Consider the following 25,891-nt stretch of genomic DNA (forward strand, 5'->3'; position numbering starts at 1 on the left):
ACATGTATTACAGCTTTCGGCTTCTTGGATTTAACCCTTGATGTACTGACAGTCAAATATCATGAGGCTCTTTTTGGCCTACATGCAACCGTCAGCTTGACTGAACTGCACCTGGTGTGTAGATTCAGATACCAGAATGTGTTTGAACATGAACACTTTTTTTTTTTTTTGCTTAAAAGAAATGCTGACCTCAGTGCATGACCTCACTCGACAAACAAAGACATTTTAGAAGCATACTTCCTGACTTATTCTGAGTCATCTGTTACCAGGAAAACTCCAATGCAGCAGGCTGCTGAGTGCACACAGGCCTCTATTCTGTTTACAGGTTATATGTAGTGTATTGTAAGCATGTATGCAATCCTCTCATAGGTTGGGTCACCTTAAATTACTCAATAGATCGGCCAGACGTCGCGCTGCCCGAAGCTTCAGACCATCATCAATTAACTGACCGAGCTTCAACTCTTTAATTAGCACAAAAATGCAATGTGTATAACATGATTACAGTTGCACCTGCAATGAAAGATTGTTATCTAATTAAGCTAACAGCTGAAATACAGACTTTAATGTAACATCAACAGCTTCAATAAATGCTTCGATGAAATGATAATGATAAATGATAAGTAATGCAATAGTAATGATAATGGTTATGAATAGTAACAGTAAAATAATTTCCTAATCTCCACAGCCTCCATGTTCTGTCTTCTCTGAATAGCTACCCTGTACACTCTAACCACTGTGAAAAGACAGTATATGTTCCCAACATGTTTTGAAGGCAGAACGAATAAAAATGATGATTTCTCTGACCAAGGAGACCTTACGCCTATAGAGAACATAGAGACACTGAGGAACCAGGAGACCAGAGTCCAAAACCAGGATAAAGAGTTTCAGTGAATGTGGTGTTGAAGGTGTGGAGGTGGATCAGAGTGTCAGAGGAGACTCTGTAGAAGGACAGAGTGCCAGCAGGACAGTCCACATACACTGCTACTCTGTTAGAGGCAGTGGAGGAGGAGAGGATGGTGGTGGTGATGGATGTTTCTTCTTTTCTGTGACAGACTGAGTAACCACCATCATAGTAGAAAAGACTCCAGGACTGTTGATTTTCTCCAAATACACAGTCGTCACTGCCTCCTTTCCTTCCGATGCTTCTGTTACTCAATGATATATGAACCCTTCCTTTCCACTCGACCTCCCAGTAACAGCGACCAGTCAGACCATTTCTACACAGCAGCTGAGGATATCGGTCAAATCTGTCTGGATGATCAGGATATGACTGATCCTCCATAACATACATAGCCTCATTGTTGTTGTCAGACAGCTTGATCCTACTGTGTACTGTGTCTGAATCAATAGTGAGTGGACAGGAATCTGATAGAGAGAACAAACAAAATGAAAGGATAAAAATGTTCATTTATATTAACAAACAATCATTCATGAAATAACAATGAAACAAAGTTATAGTAGAAAATACACAGTCCAAATACAGGGTGTATCAAAAAGAATTAAATCCAAAAGGCTAGATGCACGCTCAATCATCCAGGAAAGTAAATCTACAAAAGTTGAATCTGTTCATCTGGACGTAGCGTTTTGTGGGAGAAACGTTTCGTCACTCATACAAGTGACTTCTTCAGTCTCAGCTGACTGCAGGTTTCAATCTTATAAACAGTACATTTGCATAATGACTGAAACCAGCCCACTGAAACAAACAGAGTAACATAGTGTACGCGGTTAAGTGCAGGAGAATTGCCAGGATTTTTACATTGGGGAAACCAAACAACCTTTAGCGAAGAGGATAGCACAACACAGAAGAGCTACCTCGTCAGGCCAGGACTCTGCAGTCTATTCACACCTACAGGCCAGTGGACACTCTTTCAATGATGAGGATGTAACAACCTGGACAGGGAGGAACGCTGGTTTGAGCGCGAAGTCAAAGAGGCCATTTACATGAAAGGGGAAAGACCATCTCTGAATCGAGGAGGGGGCCTAAGGGTACATCTGTCACCATCTTACAATGCTGTGATTGCAGCCATTCCCCAACTCTCTGTTGGGGAATGGCTGTGGGATTATAATATTATCTTATGCCATGTTATACCCCTGATTAATGATTGTGAATTATGTAGTTTTAGTTTGCATTATTCTCCTGAATTAGAAGAAGGTGATAACTATTAAAGGTATTAAACTGATTTGTATTACATTAGACTGCTGATTTATTGTGAATGAATGATATTGTTTTATGATGCATTATACTGCTGAGTTATAGGAAATACTGTTTTCAGAGAGTCAGGGCCTTGCTGTTCTGATAGTAGAGGACACAGAGAGCACAGGAGCTTCTCTCCCACCGTTGATGAAGGCAGACAAAATAGGGAGCAGCCAAGGCCATAAGTCAGGCTCGCTAGGAGTTACCTAGTTTTTACGACTAGGTGGGGGCCACAGTGATGAGACAGCTTACAGGGAGGAGGTCAGCGCCCTGACCCACTGGTGTCAAGACAACCATCTCACCCTCAACGTCGCAAAGACAAAGGAGTTGATAGTGGACTTCCGGAGGTGCAGAGAAGTACACACCCCCATCACCATCAACGGCGCTGCTGTGGAGAGAGTGAGCAGCTTCCGGTTCCTTGGAGTACATCTGGCTGAGGATCTTACGTGGTCAGTACACACAAACAAAACAGTGAAGAAGGCGCAGCAGCGCCTCTTCTTTCTCAGGAGACTGAAAAGATTCGGCATGAGCCCCCGCATCCTCAGGACCTTCTATCACTGTGCCATTGAGAGCATCCTCACTGGATGCATCACCACCTGGTACGGCAACAGCACCGCCTACAACTGCAAAGCTCTCCAGCGAGTAGTGCGGTGCTCTGAACGGATAATTGGAGGTGAGCTTCCCTCCCTCCAAGACATCTACAGGAAGCGCTGCCTGAGGAAAGCGGGGAGGATCATCAAGGACTCCAGTCACCCCAGCCATAAACTGTTCAGACTGCTTCCATCAGGAAGGAGGTTCTGCAGCATCCGGTCCCGTACCAGCAGACTGAGAGACAGCTTCTTCCATCAGGCCATCAGACTGCTGAACACGTCATAGACACCTCAGCTTCACTACTGGAACTTTAACATTATGCACTCCATACTGTACAGTAATGCCACTGTTTTGCACATATTCAACTCTGTATATTTTATTTTATTTATTTTAAATATTCTACTTATTGTTTACTCTATTTAATTTGTAAAATATGTGTACACACACACACACACACACGTAGAAAAATATTTAGTATACACATTCAGAAATGCATATACTATTATATATTGTACATATATTTATTAGTTCAGATGTAGCCATACTTGTATTTTGCTTGTTTACATTTTTGTATTTTGCACAACTCTGTTGAAGCTCGCACACAAGAATTTCACTCACATGTGCTGTGACAATAAAAGTGATTTGATTTGATTTTGACTAGAGGCTATAAGAGCTTGAGTAACCCTCCACCAGCTAGAGATTGATGCTGTCTGCGTACAGTGTTCATCTCCCACACGTGTGTTTCATTAAAAATCATTGTTTGACTTAACCCGGCCAGACCAGTGTTGTTGTTTGTATTCCTCCTATAGCCCTCCTTAATATCTGAACCCTAACAGTACTCATGGCCATTGATCAGTGGTCTTTGATCAGTGGGTTTTGGTCGGTGATTGTTGATCAATGGTCAAAAGAATTTGCATAATTATAATTAAGGAACTGACCTCCCAGCCCATTGTTCCTTCAGTGGGCTGGTTTCAGTCATTATGCAAATGTCCTGTTTATAAGATTGAAACCTGCAGTCAGCCGAGACTGAAGACGTCACTTGGATGAGTGACAAAACGTTTCTCCCACAAAACGCTATGTCCAGATGAACAGATTCAACTTTTGGAGATCCAAAAGGCTAGATTCCCTAACATAAAGGCCACGGAAGTTTGCAGTAAAGTTAAAAATTTTTTACATTTTACATACATATTGTTCACAAACGCTCAAAGAAGCACCTCTAGGTGTATAGCTTATCTGTCACGGTCCCCGTGTCTCTCTGGTTGGCCCACGCTGGCTACAGGTTTTGTTGTTGTTAGTTTTAGTTTTTTGTCTCTCCTCCTCCTCTCTGCCTGGGTGGAGCTCATTACGGGTTCTCACTCTTGGCCCACGCACCCCTGTGGATGGTGTCCACCTGCGGCTGATCTGGCTGATTTCCCCAGCTGCTATTTAAGGCAGTGGCACAGAGCAGCTCGCCGCTGGAACGTCGAACCACCTGAGTTCGTGCTCACGGCATATTCAAAGAAGAACCGCTTACACGTGTTTTATGTTGTGGAACTAACCTTTGACCTTCTGTCTGTAGATTCTGGACCGAATCACCGGACCTGTCCAAGTGGGGCAGTGTGTGGAGTGTTGGAGCGAGTGCGGCTGAAGAGGAGTGCGTGTGTGCGGAGGAGCGGTGGCGGTGACTGAGTGGAAGAGGAAGCGTGTGTGTGGATTCCCCCCCCCCCTTCTCTCCCTGGAGCCCTGGACCCCCTCCCAACTCACTGTACATATATTTTGCACTAAGGTGATCCCTATTGTAAATAAATCCCCTTTTTTGTTTCCTTGAAAGAACTGTCTGCGCGTGGGTCCGTTCAGTAGCCATGACATTATCCATAGAATCTGTCCATAACATAGTAGAACATGATGTTAAGCACAGGTATATCTACCAATCAAGAAGTTGAGAAGAGGTTTAATATCTTCAGTCCAAAGTGTTGTTGCATAAAGTTATTCATCAAATTAGTTAAAAGAATAGGAAATAAATAATTAGGCCCTTTAATTTGTCCTTCATGAGAGGACCATTCATTCTGAATTCTTGCCACGACTCAACCCAGTATCTTTCAAAGGGTTTGACGTGGTACTGAACAAAGTGGTAGCCATCCATGTTAATGATTGATTTTGGTGATGAAAGAAATTAGGATTTGAATCACCAAATTGACTTTTTGTTTAACCATATTTGGACTCACGTAGTCACATAGATTTGTTGAGGTGGGATAGTTGATGAGGTTCATGTATCCGTTCAGAACATCTCCAGAGAGTTTTTGGAAGTTTTTAACAAGAGATTTAGTGTCTCTTTATGTTTGAGCGATTTATACATCAGGGAAACCAAACAACCTTTGGCGAAGAGGATGGCACAACACAGAAGAGCTACCTTGTCAGGCCAAGACTCTGCAGTCTATTTACACCTACAGGCCAGTGGACGCTCTATCAATGATGAGGATGTAACATCCTGGACAGGGAGGAGCGCTGGTTTGAGCGCAAAGTCAAGGAGGCCATTTACGTCAAAGGGGAAAGACCATCTCTGAATCAAGGAGGGGCCTAAGGGTACATCTGTCACCATCTTACAATGCTGTGATTGCAGCCATTCCCCAACTCTCTGTGAATGGGACTCATGGCCATTGATCAGAGGGCTTTGATCAGTGGGCTTTGATAAGTGGTTGTTGATCAATGGTCATGACAAGTTGCATATTAATGATCAAGCACTGAGCTCCTAGCCCATTGTTATAATAATAATGGATTGCATTTCTAGGCACCCAAAGTTCTTTACTCTCACATTCACACACTGGTGCAGGCAAACTATAGTTGTAGCCACAGCTGCCCTGGGGCAGACTGGCAGAAGCGAGGCTGCCATATCACGCCATCGGCCCCTCTGGCCAACACCAGTAGGCGGCAGGGTAAAGTGTCTTGCCCAAGAACACAACGGCCGGGACAGAAGGAGCAGTGGGATCGAACCGGCAACCTTTCGGTTACAGATGAGATTCCCAACCCCCTGAGCCATGGTCGCCCTTTTTCCTTCAGTGGGCTGGTTTCAGTCATTATGCAAATGTCCTGTTTATAAGATTGGGAAAACCTGCAGTCAGCTGAGACTGAAGAAGTCACTTGGATGAGTGACAAGACGTTTCTCCCACGGAAAATGCCACGTCCAGATGAATAGAATCAACCTTTTGGGAGTTTTAGAAACTGTTTATTTAAATATACTTACACTTTATCAGACCTTTCCTCAGCCATCGGACTCCACCAGGATCAAATCTAAAATGAATTGAGGGGAAGGATGTAAGCACAAAATGAATTGAAAGACAGAGGGTTGAGTTACTAAATCTAAAACATTTTACTAAGCTTTTCGTCAGCTTTTTCATCCATGGATGCTTGTTATTAGCATTGGTTTTCAGTGCTCAGTGGGGGTTTCCATTCTCAAACTTGACTGAAGAGATCATTTATGATTGTAAAGTGAGCCATTATCTGAGGACTTTAAAATGATAACACATCTATTGTAAATGTCTGTATTTAAACTCAGTCAGACTGGATTTCTATGTGTAGCTGAGGTATCAGCTACTTTCCTGTATTTTTTTTAATATTCTCCTGCTTTTCAAAAATTCTCATTCTCAAATGTTAATGCTATAATTTTGTTAAAGTCTTGACCCTTGACATTTCAAGCATGTTTGAGGTTTGATGTCTGTCCAACAAATTTTTGGCCAAAGTATAAAGACAGATACAGATTTGATCTTTCTCCCTGTTTAAAATATGTTAATTTGATATAGTCTGATTGATCTTAACCTAAGAGACTCCAGTTTACAGCGTGGACTCTTCAATGCAGCTGACAGTAGAATTTCTCCTGAATCCTGCAGGTTATTGTTACCCAGATCCATCTCCCTGAGATTAGTTGATTGAATAACTCTGATCAGAGCTCCACAGCTTCTCTCCGAGAGGTTACAGCCACTCAGCCTTAGAAAAGTTATTGAATAAGAGAAAGAAATGTAATAGTTAAACATCCACAATGAAGCTGCACACAAGTAACATAGATTTTAATAAATGGACATAGACCTGCATTTTAAATCTGATGAAAGATAAACAGTTACCAAAATATAACCTATATAGTACAACTGTGGTAGATTAGCTTAAATGGCTTCACATTTCAATAAACATAATATGTTAACACACTAAAGATGCAATAAAGGACCAAACCGTGTTTCATATTTTCTTCCTTAGTCAAAAATATTCGTCAGCTCCAACGTAAAAAACAAAACAAAAACCATCTATCTATCTATCTATATACATATATACATATACACACACACATACAGTATATATACACACACACACACACACACACACACACACACACACATATATATATATATATATATATATATATATATATATATATATATACCATACCTGAGAGTTTCCAGTTTGCAATGTGGACTCTCCAGTCCAACAGACAGAAGAGTAATTCCTGAATCTTGCAGATCATTGTTGTTCAGGTCCAATTTTTGCAAACTACAGGTGTGGCAGCTGAGAACTGAGGAAAGAGCTTCACAGCTTCTCTCTGTGAGGTTACAGTCACTCAGTCTGAAGAGACAATAATACATTTATAAATCTAGAAATAATTTGAATAATGTATAAGCCCAGCTATCAGTGTACTTACAGAGCTTTGTTGGAGGCTTTGACCACTGGCAGCAGCCTCAGAAGAGCCTCCTCTGAAGCAGAGTATTTCTTCAGGTCAAACTCATCCAGATCTTCTTCTGATGACAGTAACATGAAGGTCAGAGCTGACCACTGAGCAGGAGACAGTTTATCTGTGGAGAGGCTTCCTGATCTCAGGGACTGTTGGATCTCCTCCACTAGAGAACGATCATTCAGTTCATTCAGACAGTGGATCAGATTGATGCTCTTCTCTGCAGACAGATTCTCATTGAGCTTCTCCTTGATGTACTGGGCTGTTTCCTGATTGGTCTGTGAGCTACTTCCTGTCTGTGTCAGCAGACCTCGTAGGAGAGTCTGATTACTCTGCAGTGAAAGACCCAGGAGGAAGCGGAGGAACAAGTCCAGGTGTCCATTTGGACTCTGTAAGGCCTTGTTCACAGCACTCTGGGTGACATGTGTCTCTTCTAGTTCTTCTCTGCTATCACACTTAATGGGTGTTGTTTGTTGTTCTTGCATCAGATTGAGTCCAGAGTTGATGAAGGTCAGATGGACATGAAGAGCAGCCAGAAACTCCTGAACACTCAGATGGATGAAGCAGAACACCTTGTCCTGGTACAGTCCTCTCTCCTCTTTAAAGATCTGTGTGAACACTCCTGAGTACACTGAGGCTGCTCTGATATCGATGCCACACTCTGTCAGGTCTGATTCATAGAAGATCAGGTTTCCTTTCTGCAGCTGATCAAAAGCCAGTTTTCCCAGAGACTCCATCATCGTCCTGCTCTCTGGACTCCAGTGTGGATCTGTCTCAGCTCCTCCATCATACTTGACCTTCTTCACTTTGGCCTGAACCACCAGGAAGTGGATGAACATCTCAGTCAGGGTCTTGGGCAGCTGTCCTCCCTCTCTGGTTTCCAGCACATCCTCCAGAACTGTAGCAGTGATCCAGCAGAAGACTGGGATGTGGCACATGATGTGGAGGCTTCGTGATGTCTTGATGTGGGAGATGATCCTGCTGGCCTGCTCCTCATCTCTGAATCTCTTCCTGAAGTACTCCTCCTTCTGTGGGTCAGTGAACCCTCTGACCTCTGTCACCATGCCAACACAGTCAGAAGGGATCTGATTGGCTGCTGCAGGTCGTGTGGTTATCCAGAGGCGAGCAGAGGGAAGCAGGTTCCCCCTGATGAGGTTTATCAGCAGCGCATCCAATGAGGTGGACTTTCTAGGGTCAGTTAGGATTGTAGTTTTGTGGAAGTCCAGAGGAGGTCGACACTCATCCAGACCATCAAAGATGAACACAACCTGGAAGTCTTCAAAGCTGCAGATTCCTGCTTCTTTGGTTTCAGTAAAGAAGTGATGAACAAGTTCCACCAAGCTGAACTTTTCCTCTTTCAGCACATTCAGCTCTCTGAAAGTGAATGGAAATAAAAACTTGATGTCCTGGTTGGCTTTGTCTTCAGCCCAGTCCAGGCTGTATTTCTGTGTTAAGACTGTTTTCCCAATGCCAGCCACTCCCATTGTCAGCACTGTTCTGATTTGTTTAATTCTTTGTGGTGAGCCTTTAAATATGTCTTCTTGTCTGATTGTTGTTTCTGGTCTGTTTGGTTTCCTTGATGCTGTTTCAATCTGTCTGACCTCATGTTCATGATTGACCTCTGCAGTCCCTCCCTCTGTGATGTAGAGCTCTGTGTAGATCTGATTCAGTGGGACTTGGGTTGGATTTTCAGCTCTGACACTTCCCTCCAAGACAATTTGGAACTCCTCTCTGAGCTTACGCTTTAGACACCGATGACACTGTAAAAGACAGTCTTGGCGGGGGGTGGGGTGGGGGGGCAAAAGCAAACCTAGTGAGTATGACAATGTTACTTCAGTAACTCGCCTCACTAACTCGCAATAATTTGTTTTGCATATGAAACCGGAGGAGTTGTACTTCCATCTTATGCCATCAGCGACTCCTAGGTCACGATTACCTCCCATATATAGCTTTGAAAAAATTGCATAAAAACCACTTTGCAAAAACAAAAACATAATATTCCAGAAACACGCTTTGCCGATCCGATCAGCTGTTTGTAACACTTCCTATGTCCATCATCGTGAACTATCGCATGTCCGCCATGACCTGCCCGAAACAGGAAGTGACATCATTTTGCGGAAATGTAGTTTTTTACCATCAGGACCTCATGAGCCTATACTGGTGTTTTTAAAAGTTATCTTTGACTTTATGACTTTCTGTATCGTTTCTGGGATGCTTAGGACTCATATTGCACTGCTGGAAATAGTTTATTTTGATGCATATGCTGCTTTTTTTGCAAATTTGCACTGTAATATTTATTTTCGTTTTTCCTGCAGTGCATAAAAATTGGTGTATTTCAAAAATAAAACTATAAAGACACTCAAAATAAATTGTCTGTGATGGGAAAACAATTTGTGCAACTTTTTTGTACTTACAGTTTTGAGGAATAAACCTCTTAAATTTCTCTAACTACAAATATATGTTAAAAAAATTAAAACAATTTTCAATTTTTTTTTAAAGGTAATTGCTTTTTTGCAATTACTATGCACTTAAATGGTAAATGGCTTGTATAGCGCTCTCCTAGTCCTAAGGATCCCAAAGCACTTTACACATCCAGTTATCCACACACTGGTGATGGCAAGCTACGTTGTAGCCACAGTCAGTGGGGCGCACTGAAAGAGGCGAGGACACTGGCGCCACCGGGCCCTCTGACCACCACCAGTAGTCAACGGGTGAAGTGTCTTGCTCAAGACACACAACTTCCGAGACTGTCCAGGACTCGAACCGGCAACCTTCCGATTACAAGGCGAACTCCCAACACTTGAGCCACGATCGCACATAAAATGAGTTAAAGTTAGATATATATTTCAATATTGAGGTTGGCTTTTTTTCCTCTGGCAGCAGGGAGTATGGAGGGAAATTTTTGTTCTTTAGGGTTTCTTTTTCTTCTCTTTTTACCTGTCAGTGACTCTAGCTCGGTTTCACAAGACCCAGTTTTTTTCCCTTTCCTATTGATTGTAGCATCGGCCTATTTGGGGAGGGTACCAATATGGAAAAGATGTATATAAATCTTATAAAGTTTGTATCTGTCTTGTGTGAAACTTGTATGAAAAGCATACAAGAGTGAAAACAGATATAAGATCCCTTGAAAAATTATATAAATGAAACTTGTATGTTTTGGATACTTACTAAAACAATATGTCATGGTCCTGGGCCATGTTGGCCCAGTATTCTTAGTTTCTTGTATCTTTTGTATTTCGTTCCTTATTTAGGCCATGTTTTCTGAGGTGTCCTGTTGTGTTGTTCCCTAAGTGTTTTCCCTTCGTGACGCTTACCCCCTGTGTGCCCCTCTGTGTATTTATGAGCCCTCGTCTCTCTTTGTGTTTATTCCATGTTTCCCCTGCCCGTTATGGCTATGTTCTTCCTGTGCTCTCTCTCCCCTCCTGTCTGAACCCCCGTGTACTTCCTGTTTTACTTTGGGACTCCCGCACCTGTATACGTCATGTTATGTTCACCCCGCCCTGTCTCGTTATGATTATCAGTGTCACCTGTGTTCCCCGTGTGCTCCCACTTCCCTCGTTAACCCTCGGTGTATTTATGTCTGCGTCTCCCTCAGTTCTGTGTCGCGTTCTCCCTCATGCTGCGTGGATCTCCCTGTGTCTCTCTGCGAGTGTTAGTTTATTGTTCCCAGTTTAAGTTTTGTATTTCCTGTGATCTGCCTTCCAGCATTAAAGCTGTGATTTTGACTTTATCCCCTGAGTCCTTGAGTTTGCATTTTGGGTCCTCATCCTGCCTGCCACACAGCGAGCCATGACACAATATATGAAAGTAATGAGAAAGTGGCCACTTTCATGAGTAAATCATATAAGCCTTATATGATTTACTATATGAGGTAAGCCAAATCTTATGCAAGTCTTTTATAAGGTTTTTCTATTTATTTTCCATATGGGTAAGGGGTTATTAGGAGTTGCTTTTGTTTTCTTCTTTTTTTCTTGTTATGTAAGGTTTTTGTTGCCTATTTTTTTCTCTTCTTTCTCTTTGTTTTTTGTTTTCATAATTTAACTAAACTTCAATTCAAATCAATTTTATTTATATAGCGCCAAATCACAACAAAAGTCGCCTCAAGAAGCTTCATAGGTAAACTCACCTACATTCTCTCTTATGGAAATATATATATGCCCTTGTGTAGTTGTGAACCCCAGAAATGATGTTTTACACAGCATGTTATAAAAAATGTTTTATGTTGATATAACGGACCTTAAAATAATTTCCTTAAATGTTAAAGGGCTGCATAATGCTGTAAATGTCGTGGCCCTGGGTCAAAACAACCCAGCGTTCTTAGTTTTCTTGTTTATGTATTTTCTTAGTTCATGATTTATTCCACATTTCCTAGGTTGTTTAGTTTAGTTTATTGGATTCCCTCCAGTGTCTCTACCCTTTGTATCTCTCTGTGTGTCTGTTGTGAGTTTCCTGTTTTAGTCTGAAGGTCTGTCTCATGTGAGTGTTCTCAGCTTTACATCTGTATCTCGTCAGCTCTGATTTCTCCCAGGTGTGTTCTCCTCCTGTCTCCCCTCCCATGATTACCCCTGTGAGTATTTAAGCCCTGTGTGTCTCCTGCCTGTTGCTGGTTCGCCTGCGTTATTGCCCTCCGTCAACCTGTGTGCATTGGTTCCCTGCATCATTTCCCTAAGTCTCCCTGCAACTCTCTTTCAGGTCTGTTTCTGTTAGTTTTCCCAGTTTAGTTCTTCTTGCGTTCTGGACATGACTTCTCCCCTGCTATTTGTATTGTCACTGTCAAAATGAAGGTTCACTCACTTCGGAAGCTGCCCGCATCTTGGGTCTTTTATTAAAATTCCACTTGCCACATGAGCCGTGACAGTAAAAAGACAAAAAACTCTTTTACCATTGAAAAAAGAAAAACCCCAAATTGCTTTATTGTCAGAAACCCCTCTAAATGATTTGTAACATTTATATTTGTAACACACACAACTAAAGAGAAGTTGGGTTGGTCAAGTTCTCTACTCATCTTGCAAAAGAAAAACTAGAGGAGTGGCTATCCTTATTCATCACAATTTGCTGTGTGCTGTACAAATCATGGACAAACAGTATCCCACATTCTTGATGTTTAGTTCACAAACACTTCTTGTAATGACTATTTACTACTCCTGGCATTTTGGAGATGTTATACAGTAAAGTTACAGTGGGATACAAATAATATCAGGCTGATCCTGCTGTAATTTGTTCCACCTGTCCAAATCACGGACAAACAACATCCCACAGTTGTTTGTTTTTGAACCCATTTTGCACAGAGAGGCAGAGGCAGCTCTCAGTTCTCACTCCTTCTTTATTAGTCTCCAACATCAACTGGGCATATCGCGCCACAAAACACAGGAGCACACTTCCTATACACTGGGTGTGAGTGGAGCCCTCTACTGGTCCACCACACATGCCCCCCCCCCCCCCCCCCGAACACACAGCAGAACTAGTCCAGGACCCAGGGCTTAAGCAAACGGCCGGAACGGCTGAACCGGGGGGGTGGGGAACTGACAGAGGGCAACCCAGCCCGGTAGCGAGGCTGGCACTGGCGGTCAGAAAAAGCTGCAGACGACTCGGACTCCGTTGATTTTGGGTCGCTCCTGGGGGAAAAAACAGAATCCATCAGCCCAGTGGCAGGTGGGCGGCCACAGCGAGGGGCCTGGGCCGGGACCACCTGATCCTCCTGCATAACATGTGAAGGCTTAAGTCTGTCAACAGAGACAACCTCCTGCCGACCGCCAAAGTCCAAAATGAAATGTTTGTTGCCTGGTTTAAGAACCCTGTATGGCCCGTCATATGGTGGACTCAGCGGAGTCCTATGGGCATCGTGCCTGACGAAAACGAAACGAGCAGAGTCCAACGAACTCGGAACAAAAGTGTCAGGCAGGCAGTGGTGCACAGGACCAGGAACAGGAAATGAGTCTCTTGGGGGGCGAAAAGGCAACAAAGAGGTATCGAAACATGGGGGAGGGCTCTCAGGTAAGAATTCCCCGGGGACCCGGAGAGGCTGGCCGAGGACCAGTTCAGCCGGGGAAACCCCGAGGTCTTCTTTAACCGCTACACAATCCCAGCAAAACCCACGGAAGACGGTCGACCCAGTCGCCACTTGTTAAGGAAGCCCGGAGCGCGGCCTTAAGTGACCGGTGAAACCGTTCGCACATCCCATTAGCTTGCGGGTGGTATGCTGTGGTGCGGTGGACCTTGACCCCCAGGCCGTCAGCCATAGCAGACCAAAGCTCAGAAACAAACTGGGGGCCCCTGTCCGAGGTAATGTCAGCAGGGGGACCGAAACGTGAAACCCACGTTGACAAAAATGCCCTAGCCACCGTCACCGCCGTCGTGGACACCAGGGGTACCACCTCCGGCCACGTGGTCGTGCGGTCCACCACAGTCAAAAGGTGCGTGAAACCCTGTGACTGCGGCAAGGGACCAACCAGGTCCACATGAACGTGATCAAAACGCCTACCCGGGACACGGAAAGGTTCGAGGGGTGCCTGTGTGTGCCGGTGGATTTTCGAGCGTTGACATGGGATACAAACCGCCACCCATTCTTTCACTGCCTTGCGAATGCCCGGCCAAACAAACCTGGCGCTGACCAGCTTGACCGAGGCCCGGACGCCGGGATGAGAGAGGGCATGCACCGAGTCAAAAACACGATGACGCGACGAAAGGGGAACCACCGGGCGGGGGCGAACAGTGGAAACGTCGCGAACAGTGGAAACGTCGCAAAGATGATGCGGACCGCCGTCCCACACCGGGGTGTCCTCCAGGACGAGACCCGTTTTTGTTGACTGAAGGGCAAGGACGTCCGGGTCAGCACGTTGCTCGGCGGCCATGGCAGCGTAGTCGACGCCGACATACACCGGAGAAACCAACACACGTGAGAGACAGTCAGCGACGTGATTGGACTTACCAGCCACATGCTGAATGTCTGTGGTAAACTCTGAAACGGCCGCCAACTGGCGCTGCTGGCGTGCGCTCCATGGGTCAGAGACCTTGGACATCGTAAACGTCAAAGGTTTGTGGTCAACGTACACAGTAAAGTTGCGACCCTCGAGGAAAAAACGAAAATGTCGTGTGGCGAGGTGCAGGGCCAGCAACTCCCTGTCAAAAACACTGTACTTGCGTTCAGCATCCCGGAGCGTACGACTGAAAAAGGCGAGCGGTTGCCAGAGACCCGAAACCCGCTGTTCCAACACCCCACCCACTGCCACGTCGGACGCGTTGGTGGTCAACGCGATCTCTGCCGACGGAAGTGGGTGGGCCAGCAGGGCGGCGTCAGCCAGCGCAGACTTGGCTGCGGAAAACGCATGGACGCGTTCCGGCAGCCAGTCAACCGGATCTTTGGCCGTTTTACCCTTTAAGGCAGCATAGAGTGGCTGTAGCAGGTGAGCAGCTCTGGGGAGAAAGCGGTTGTAAAGGTTTATCATCCCCAAGAACTCTTGCAACGCTTTAACCGACGTGGGACGCAGAAAAGCCGAAACAGCCTGGACTCTGTCGGGCAACGGAACCACACCTTCAGCGGAAATGCGGTGCCCGAGGAAATCCAGAACAGGCAACCCAAACTGGCACTTGGAAGGGTTGATGATCAGGCCGTGCGCTGCCAAACGCTGGAAAACCTGGTGCAGATGGGACTCGTGCTGGCTCACTGAGCAGCTGGCCACCAATATATCGTCCTGATAAACAAAAATGAACGGCAGCCCACGCAAAACGGAGTCCATCAGCCGCTGAAAGGTCTGGGCGGCACCTTTCAGGCCAAACGGCATGCGCAAAAACTCGAACAAGCCGAAGGGGGTAATGACAGCGGTTTTAGGAACGTCTTCGGCGCGCACGGGAACTTGGTGATACCCCTGCACCAAGTCAATTTTAGAAAAAATCGACGTTCCGGCGAGATTGGCAGAAAAATCCTGAATGTGGGGGATGGGGTAACGGTCATTCTCCGTGGCATTATTTAAACGGCGGAAATCTCCGCATGGCCGCCACCGACCATCCGATTTGGGCACCATGTGAAGCGGAGAGGCCCATGCACTGTTCGAACGCTGTACAATGCCAAGGCGCTCCATGGCTGCAAACTCTTCCCGAGCGACGGACAGTCTTGCGGGGTCGAGGCGGCGCGCGCACGCGAATATAATGCTCTACCCCATGCTTCGTTACCGTGCTAGAGAAATTAGGGACAGACAGCGATGGAAACTCTAAAAGCAAACGCTGAAAAGCATCCCCGGAGGTCACTACATTAGCCCGAATCAGGGGCTCGGCGGCCCGAGTAAAACAGGGTAACGAAGAAAACGAGAGAGCATCGATTAAACGTCTGTTAGCAACATCGACAAGCAGTCCATGAGCACACAGGAAATCAGCAGCTAAAATAGGTACAGAGCTAGCAGCAACAACAAGGTTCCACTGGAAATCCCGGCCATGAAAACAAACAGTCACCAATAGGGATGGGTACTGGTGTCCGGTGCTATTGTGGAACCGGTTCTGACATAAACGGTAGTAACCAGACCGAAAAGCAGCGCACAATTCGGTGCTTCATTTCGGTGCTTCATTTCGGTGCTTTTTTTCCCTGAGAAATCTAGCCAATCACTTCCTTTCCCAGGATAGTAGGCGGGCCCAGGTATGTACGGTTTTTTCTTTAGAGCGGAGCTAAAATGCCGAAGGCGAAGCGCTCGAGAGTGTGGCTGTACTTCACAGCAAAAGATATAAACTCAGCAGCCTGCAACAAGTGCTTAAAGGTAATAATGTGCAAAGGAGATAACACCTCAAATCTAATGAAACACATGGCGTCGCATAGCGTTTTTTTAAAAGCCGAGAAATGCACCGCATTTGATAACTTGCAGCAAGACATCACACCTAGCACATCTACTGCGGTGCCTGTTCTCGGAGTTAGCAACATCCAAGAACCCGAAGAGGAGAGTCCGGCCCCTAGCCCTGCCGCCAGTGTAGCGGAAATGATAACTGATGATGATGATGGCAGCAGCACCCGTTCTTCTCTGGGTGAGTATCTTAATGTTGTTCGTGTGTAATTTAAGTTGAGTAGGCTAACCACGTTATTAAATTAATGCATGTAAGGTGAACTAGCAAACACCGTCGTAGTTACATGAGGCTGTCTTCTTGTTTGATGGCAGATACTCCCTTCATCCTGGCCAAAAAGGCTAAAATGACGAAAGAAAAAGTGGACGAAATTCACAGGGCAGTGACAAAATTTATAGTCAAAGATCTCCATCCATTTTCAACGGTGGAGTCACCATCATTCAGGTGAAAAATGTTGTATTACTCTGACATAAAAAATAGACTGTATAATACTGTAAAGGTTAATATGTTCATAGCTGCTTAGCTTTGTAAGTCTTCTCTAAATATTATAAGTAAACTATATTTGAATAAAAGGTGAGCTATATGGGTTTTTTTTCTTTTTTGTTTTGTTTTTTTTCTTCAATTCAGGGAGATGTCCTCTGCCCTTAATCCGAGGTATCAGCCCCCATCCAGGGATGATCTATCCAACACACTTATACCTGCTTGGTATTGCGTGGAGAAAAGCAACCTCATCCAGAATTTGGCACAGGTTAACAAGGTCGCTATCACCTGTGATGGATGGACCAGTATTGCTCAGGACCATTTCCTCACAGTGACTGTTCACTACATCTACAAAGGCAAAATGAAGCAGAATGTGCTCAGCACTGAAGCAGTTTATGAGTCACAAACAGGTCCAGTTGTCGCTAAAGAAATATCAAGCGTTGTGGAGCAATTTCACTTGGGAGGGAAAATAATTGCTGCCACTGTAGATAATGCCTGCAACATGGATGTTGCTTTGAAAAAATTGGACTTTTTAAAAGTGGGATGCTTTGCTCATACTCTCAACCTGGCCGCACAAAAGGTGTATGACATTCCTGCAGTTTCCAGCTGGTGTGCCAAAATCCGTTCAGTTGTGGTGTGGCTCAAACGTTCATCCTTGAGCAAAACTGTGCTCAGAGAAAAGCAGCGAATCCTGAGTAAGTAGCACATGCAGTTACATATCAAGAAGTATTGTTATTCATATTACCTTTTTTATAGTAATTTAAAATATGTTTGTGTCTATCTGTGCTTTAGATTTGCCAGAGCATAATGTAATTCTTGACGTTAAGACGCGCTGGAATTCTCTCTTCCTAATGGTGGAGAGATTTATGGAGCAGTTTGATGCAATCCAGGCAGCTGCTCTGGATCAACGGCTGAGGAAGCCTATGGAGAAGGACAAGTAAGTGAATGACATGAGCATCACTTGCAAGAGCTAAATAACGTCATTTACCTTTAACATTGTGAATATTTTTCAACAGACTAGAAAGGTTCACGCACACTGATTTAATCAAGGCAGAGGAGTTTATTAAGTGCATGCAAGTCCTGTACACGTCAACCATGTGTGTCTCAAGTGACAAGTCACCCACATGCAGCCAAATCATCCCCATCCTGGCCAAGCTGGGGGCACATTTCAGCCGATGTGATGAAGACAGTGTTTTCACCTCTTCAATAAAAGAGAAAGTCTGGGGTAGTCTGCAGAAAAGATATCAGGTATTTGCAGACAATGTCAATGCGCATGGAAAATAGGGTTACCTTTTTTCAGTATCAGCTCCTATGTTATATCTTGTTTTACTTAAAGGATGAAAACCTTCAGAAATTTCTGAAGGAGGCCACGATGATGGACCCACGTTTTAAAGGCAGGCTAGATGGTGAGGCAGCTACTGACATCTGGGACAGGTTGGAGAAGGCAGCAGTTGCAAATGCCACAGTAGCAGTTGCGCAGGTATTTTCATTGTGTGTGTACAATCTTGTCCTTTTGCATCATGATGTAGTTTCTATGTTGAAGGAATGCTCTTTTACTATCTGTGTGTCCATAGCCTCCCACTGAGGACCCCAAAGCACACAGCGAGGTGGATGATGCTGACATGGACAAGCCAGAAAAATATGTAATTTCAGATTTTTTTCTAACACAACCACTACATTCTAAAAGTGATCTTTATTTATTTTGCAAACCTCACACATCTTTTTTTGTTGTTTTTCAGCTAAGTAAGGTCCAAAAGTCACCCTTAGAAAAGCTGTTTGAGGATGAAGACAGAGAGCTTCAACAGGCTGCTTCTCAAGCGGGTAGAGTCCCCTCAATCACAGAGCAGGTACAGAAGGAGCTTCAAATATACAAAAGACTGCCAGGAATTACCTCTGGACAAGACCCTGTGGCCTGGTGGTGGAGTAAGAGGGATACACTCCCCAATTTATCTGCCTTATCAGAAAAATACTTGTGTGTCCCAGCCTCATCAACGCCTTCTGAAAGAGTTTTCTCTTGTGCTGGGCATGCCATCAGCCAAGAGCGATGCCGTATAGCTCCAGAAAAGGCTAATATGATTATCTTCTTGCAAAAAAACTGCTAAACATCACAGGTTTCATGACAAAGTTTGTTTTCAATTGTTTAAGCACTGGTTCCAAAGATGTTATGTTTTATTGACAGAAAGGGCTAACTTTGTTATAATTTTGCTTAAAAAAATTTCTGGGGAAGATAAAAACACAAGAGGTTTTTGGACGAAGTTTGTGTTCTTTATTCTTTAAGCACCGGTTCGAGCACCGTTTAAGCACCGGCACCATTTCAAAAGTACCGTTTTGGCACCGGTATCGGATAAAACCTAAACGATACCCATCCCTAGTCACCAACCTTTCCCCAAACGTTTTGATGGGAGAGCCATTAGCTGCAATGAGCTGCGGCCCACAGTTCGCTGCTAGCCCGTCGGCAGCGGTAGGGGGAAGGAGGCTCTTCTGGGAGCCGGAGTCCACGAGAAAACGTCTCCCGGAGCGCGAGTCCTCTATGAAGAGCAGGCTTTCTGTATTGCCAGCGGTCGCGGCTGCTACGGCGCGCTGGCGGGTCCGTTTCCCTGGGCCGTGAAAGCGCAAGGCGGCAGGCAGCGACGCACTCTGTCGCCAAAACGCTGATGGTAGAAACAGATGCTCTTTCCGCGGTGCCGGCGTGTAGCAATCCCTGTCGTCAGCAAGGGGGCGGATGCTCCGGGGGAGGCAGGTGGAGGCGTGGAAGGTGCCGCCGGCGGGTCCGTAGTCAGGGCGTGAACGTTGAAAGTGTGGCTAGCCAGGAGAATGCGATCCGCTTCTTCAGCCAGGGAGCGATAATCCTTCGCTGGCAGAAGCGGGGAGTTTGCGAGGACAGCTCTCACGGCGGCCGGTAGTTGGCGGAGGAAGAGGTGGGTGAAGAGGAAACCACCATCATCCGGCCCGAGCAACGATAGCATGTTCTCCATGAGCTCGAGCGCGGTACCGCCACCCAAGCCTGACTGGTTGAGGAGCTTTTCGGCTCGTTCATGGTCGGAGAGGGCATAGCGCCGAAGAAGCAGCTCCTTGAGGGCGGCGTATTTCCCTTGGGCGGGTGGGTCCCGGAGGAGTGTCATCGCGCGACGGGTGGCCAGTGGGTCGAGCGAGGCCACCACATGGTGATACTTCGTGTCGTCAGCCGAGATGCCGCGAAGGGCAAACTGAGCCTCCACGTGTACAAACCATGACGGGGGGTCATGGAGCCAAAAGTCCAGCAGTTTCAGCGCCACAGCGAACGTAGCTGCAACAGGAGGCGGAGGTCCGGTGGTCAGGTCCGGTCCATAGTGGAGTCTGCGTTATCTGCGGCCCGTTGCATGCTCGAGTCAGGGGTCACCAATATGGAGGTAAGCATCAACGACACAGAGCTCTCAGTTCTCACTCCTTCTTTATTAGTCTCCAAAATCAACTGGGCATATCGCGCCACAAAACACAGGAACACACTTCCTATACACTGGGTGTGAGTGGAGCCCTCTAGTGGTCCACCACCCACAGCAGTGCTGAATATTATTACATGGGAAAAAAAACAACTACATGTAAAATAATTGCACCATGACACCGCTACCTTTCTAAATGGAGTGACAGTAACTGCGTGTGTGTATGTAAGCATGTAAAACCTGAAGATAATCAGATTAACAGTATTTTGTCTTTATCCGCCATTGTAGAAATTCATCTCATGTAAACAATAACGTGACGTGAAAAAAGGCACATACTTTTAATGTTGGGTGACGAACTCTGTATTCCTCATCCACACTTAAACGCAAAAACTGAGTTTTCAAAAATCTCCAACCTGACAGGAGTTTTCAAAAATCTCTTTTTTTGGTTATTCGAAACCCCATTTACATGTGGACGAAAGGTCCAAACGCATGGAAAAAGCTCAATTTTCAAAAATACCCGTGTAAGTGTGGACGTAGCGTAAAAGAGTTTGTAGTTTATTTTTTTGCTATCTGTAATTTATTGCGGTTTACTTCTATTTGTTTGTTTGTCTGTCTACTAAATGTTTGAGGTGTGAAATAAACTGCAATGGAGTTGCGTTTAAAAACAAAATAGGGATGTGAGTGGCTGGAGGATGTGTTTGTGCCTGAAGGCGCGGGGAGGGGGTAGGTGGTGGTTTATTTTGGTGTAAAACAAAGGGGCCTAGCATAAAAAGTTTGAAAACCACTGCTCTAAGCTATTAGTGACGAGACTGGAGGGCATTCTGCCCTTACCCTATAAACCCTGATCAAACAGGTTTCATTTAAAACCAATTTTCATCTACAAATATCAGGCGATTGTTAAATACTACACAACATTCAAATCAGACAAATTATAAAGCCTATGTCAAATCTTTAGATGTCGAAAAGGCATGTGACAGAATCGAGTGGACATACTTTTTTACATATTAGTAAGATTTGGCTTAGGACTTTATTGGATGGATAAAAACTATTTATGATCTCCCAGAAGCTTGTCTTATTACACATGTTGTACAATCACCAGCCTTCCCACTGCAAAGAGGTACGAGGCAAGACTTTCCTCTGCCCCTCCTCCTTTTTTGCACTAGCACTTGAACTACCATTCAGCAGGATCAAGATGTGCATGATATAACAATGGGTGGAACAATCCATAAAATAGCATTGAATGCAGATGATATTCTTTTGGGGCGATCGTGGCTCAAGAGTTGGCCGTTCGCCTTATAATCGGAAGGTTGCCAGGCAAGACCCCAGGTGCAGGCTGTGTAAAGATGCCCCAGAGACAATCCAGCACATAACAGCAGGGTGCAAGATGCTAGCAGGCAGGGCATACATGGAACGCCATAACCAAGTGGCCGGCATAGTGTACAGGAACATCTGTGCCGAGTATAACCTGGAAGTCCCGAGGTCAAAATGGGAGATGCCCCCAAGGGTGGTGGAGAATGACCGAGCTATGATCCTGTGGGACTTCCAGATACAGACGGACAAAATGGTGGTGGCTAACCAACCGGACATAGTGGTGGTAGACAAACAGAAGAAGACGGGCGTAGTGATCGATGTAGCGGTTCCGAATGACAGCAATATCAGGAAGAAGGAACACGAGAAGCTGGAGAAATACCAAGGGCTCAGAGAAGAGCTCGAGAGGATGTGGAGGGTGAAGGTAACGGTGGTCCCCGTGGTAATCGGAGCACTAGGTGCAGTGACTCCCGAGCTAGGTGAGTGGCTCCAGCAGATCCCAGGAACAACTTGGAGATCGTTGATTGTTGGGTTTTTCTCTGTGTTGTTACGAACTTGTATGTCCATGTGTTTGTTTGTGCAGGTGTTGTGTTTTTTCTATGTTAATTTAGCTGTGCCAGGATATACTGCCCCGGCGTGATTGGATCCAGCTGGAGGACCCGCCCATTAAAAGGAGGCTTGAGTGCTACAGCGAGGGAGGTCCTCGCGTTTCTCCTCATGACCCAGCAGTAGTCCTGTGGTAGCCGCTGGCTGCAGTACGTTTGAAAGTTGTGGAAGTGGAGTGGGTAGGGGTGAGCTGCCGTTTCTTTTGATCACCCGTTTTCTCCTGTTTTGAGTTAGTTAAGGAGGTCAGACTCTGTCTTTATTTTTGACTTTGTTTTGGTAAGGTCAGGGGTGCGGGATCTGTGTAGGTTTGTTTTGTTTATTGTTTTGGCCTTGGCTCACCCTGAAGTGTTGACACTCCCGTTTTGGTTCTCTTTATTCACATTGTAAATAAATCACCTCATATCTAACGGATTTGTTTCTCGTGGCTGCTTGGGTCTTGGGGGGAAGCGAGTGCCTCGCTCATGTTATGGCCTGGCCCTAGACGGGTCGTAACAGTATCTATAATACATTTGGTGCTATATAAATAAAATTGAATTAATTTGAAAAAATCTGTCCAGAAGAGCACAGTCCAAGGAACAGCTAAGATGCTGTGCAGGACCCTCAAGCTCCCAGGACTCTGGTAGAGGACCCGAGCTTGAAGGATAGACTGCCCGGAAGGGGGAGCAGAGAATTTATTGTGGATTTTAAAAGTGACTTTCGAAATGATATTTCTTTTAAAATCAATTTTTGATTTGAAGTAGTCATTGATGGATAAATAATTGATAATATGGATGGATAAATAGTTGCTTTATAATTATTCTTTTTTAATTTTACATTGAATGATCATATAATGAATTACTCTACTACTGTCTGAATGAATAAAATAATAAAAAAAAATCATTAGTAAATTAATTTATTAATAAATATTATTTTGCACAATTCATTACTGAAGCAGAAAGGTTGATTTTGATGTGTTTTCGTGTTTAAATCTTAAGCAGATTTTCTGTAAACTGCCTATGTTAAATTTTAGGGGTTTGCTTCACATTTAAATCGACTATGTAACTGCCTACACTAAGGCTACGTTCACTCTGCAGGTCTTAGTGCTCAATTTGGATTTTTTGATCAAATCCGATTTTTTTGTCTGCTCGTTCACACTACAAATAAAATGCGACAGCAAACGCGCTCTAGTGTGAACGCTCAAAGCGGCCGCATGCGCAAAAGAAGACATCACACACAACACGCTCTGTTTAGACCCAGAGCAAACAGTATTGTTTGACTGATGGCCCTTAATATAAAGACTTCGGACTTTACGTTTCCCAGTTTTTGCTTTAAGTTATTTTGTTATTTACATAATAATGTAAATAACCTAATAATGATCCTTATTGCTGTTTTAGAGGAGCGCTGCTTCAAAGGATAGATTTCTGTCAGAATCTGCAGATTATGCAGTACAAAGAAAATGTTCACGTTTCTCCAACGTTGTCTTCCCAACAGTTTCACTAACATCTACACTGGAGGGCCAGGAAGCGTTCACGATGTCTTCTCGGGCGCTTCTCCGGAGCTGATAATTAGCGTCTGTCTTGTGTCAGTGACGTAAAAGACACATTTAATGTGACATGACAGTTCAAACAGCAGTCGCTTTCTAAAACATTGTGTACATATCCGATTCAGTACCACATACAAAAGTGACCCAGATTGGATTTGATATTGGATTTGTGCCGTTCACACTGTCACACCATGATCGGATATGGGTCGCATAGGGTAAAAAAAAAAATCGGATTTGATGCGCTTTCACATGCAGTGTGAACGTAGCCTAATACTACAGCAGCCAGAGAAATACCAGATTGAAACAAGAGCTCTGATTGGTCACTTTCATGTGTTGAGACCTTAGTAAGTAAGTAAATAAGTAAAATTTATTTATATAGCGCTTTTCACAGATAAAAATCACAAAGTGCTTTACAACACAGAAAATGGGAATATAAAAACAATATAACAGTAAATAAAACTATGTAAAACAATAAAACTATAAAAACAGCATAAGAAGAAATTAATCAAATGCTTTTAGTGACATTACTTCAGACTGTTAAACTCTTACCTTCTGATGAAACTGTATGGACTGGTTTTTCTTGTTTCTCCACAGCGTGTGAAGGTTTATCTGTTGGAGGAAATTAGAAATCATGAACAGGTCTTTGTAAGTGTTTTCATTTTTCATGATTCATGCACGATTTTTATTTATCTGTGTGTGTATCTGTGTGTGTGTGATACAAGATATGCTAAATTTTATAGAGACACAACAGCAAGGTGTAAAAAGAATAGAATAGAGATTCAGTTTATAAATATACTTCATGAAAATCATTTCTCATGTTATCTGTACACCACACCAAGTGTTTCATGTTATTTCTTTGACTGACTTGTACGAGTCTTGACTTTGTCCAAAATCTTTTGTGCGACTCCCAAAGCATTTTCAGGTTTGTATTTATTGATCATCAAATTCACTATTTCCAGTTTATCAGCTGTCTGAAGATCACTCTTTGGGATGGCTGGTAAACCATCCAGTGCCTCAGATTTCTGTAGATACCACTTAAAGAGCTTCAGTTCCTTATCGCTCAAATTCCCAAGTGTTTCTAGAAGCTCGGTCTGCAGACCTTCCTTCATCTTTGCTCTGTAACAACACAAGAGTACAAATCTGAAGAAACTGGAAAGATCAGAGTCAGAGAGTTTTAAAGTTTAAGAAGCCAGTGTGTTTGTTTAATCAGAATCCCCATTAGCATAAGCCTTAGCTTTATTAATCCTGTGTTTCACTCAATCCAACACCACAACAAAAAACAAGCAGATTCTTAACAAACAGATAGCAATTCATTTCATATCACATGAAATATATTCCAGCCCTAACTACAGTGGATGCAAAAGTATTCGGCCCCCTTGAACTTTCCCACATTTTGTCACATTACACAAACATGAATCAGTTTTAGTGGAATTCCAGGTGAAAGACCAACACAAAGTGGTGCACACGTGAGAAGTGGAATGAAAATCAGACATGATTCCAAACATTTTTTACAAATAAATAACTGCAAAGTGGGGTGTGTGTAATTATTCAGCCCCCTGAGTCAATACTTTGTAGAACCAGCTTTTGCTGCAGTTCCAGCTGCCAGTCTTTGAGGGTCTGTCTCTACCAGCTTTGCACATCTACAGACTGAAATCTTTGCCCATTCTTCTTTGAAACAGCTCCAGCTCAGTCAGATTAGATGGGCAGCGTTTGTGATCAGCAGTTTTCAGATCTTGCCACAGATTCTGGATTGGATTTAGATCTGGACTTTGACTGGGCCGTTCTAACACATGGATATGTTTTGTTTTAAACCATCCCATCGTTGCCCTGGCTTTATGTTCAGGGTCGTTGTCCTGCTGGAAGGTGAACCTCCGCCCCAGTCTCAAGTCTCAACTCTGACCAGCTTCCCTGTCCCTGCTGAAGAGAAGCCCCCCCAGAGCATGATGCTGCCACCACCATATCTGACAGTGGGGATGGTGTGTTCAGAGTGATGTGCAGTGTTTTCTGCCACACAAAGCGTTTTGCATTTTGGCCAAAAGGTTCCATGTTGGTCTCATCTGAGCAGAGCAGCTTCTTCCACATGTTTGCTGTGTCCCCCACATGGCTTGTGGCAAACTGCAAACGGGACTTCTTATGGTTTTCTGTTAACAATGGCTTTCTTCTTGCCACTCTTCCATAAAGGCAGGGCTCTAGACTAACTTTTTTTAACTAACTTAAACTAACTTTAAAAAGTTAAAAAGCACTCAAATTTTTCA

The 25,891-nt window shown here is 44.3% G+C and overlaps 2 protein-coding genes across 3 annotated transcripts in view; one reads left to right on the forward strand and one right to left on the reverse strand.

Moving 5' to 3' along the window:
- The window catches only part of LOC145425993 (NLR family CARD domain-containing protein 3-like), a 231,345-nt gene that overhangs the window by 72,378 nt on the left and 133,076 nt on the right, over positions 1–25,891 (forward strand). The window lies entirely within an intron of this gene.
- Positions 441–25,891, reverse strand: part of LOC145425992 (NLR family CARD domain-containing protein 3-like) — a 31,972-nt gene continuing 6,521 nt past the window's right edge. For both annotated transcript variants that reach the window (XM_080299538.1, XM_080299537.1), the window contains 7 exons: positions 24,502–24,752; positions 24,186–24,245; positions 7,449–9,252; positions 7,199–7,372; positions 6,578–6,745; positions 6,006–6,052; positions 441–1,365 (listed from right to left, as the gene is read on the reverse strand). In XM_080299538.1, the coding sequence (XP_080155664.1) occupies positions 821–1,365; positions 6,006–6,052; positions 6,578–6,745; positions 7,199–7,372; positions 7,449–9,252; positions 24,186–24,245; positions 24,502–24,745 (3,042 nt within the window). In that variant the 5' untranslated portion in view covers positions 24,746–24,752 and the 3' untranslated portion in view covers positions 441–820. The remainder of the gene's footprint in view (positions 1,366–6,005; positions 6,053–6,577; positions 6,746–7,198; positions 7,373–7,448; positions 9,253–24,185; positions 24,246–24,501; positions 24,753–25,891) is intronic.

Source organism: Astatotilapia calliptera, chromosome 3 (assembly GCF_964374335.1).
Source record: "Astatotilapia calliptera chromosome 3, fAstCal68.1, whole genome shotgun sequence".
NCBI lineage: Eukaryota > Metazoa > Chordata > Actinopteri > Cichliformes > Cichlidae > Astatotilapia > Astatotilapia calliptera.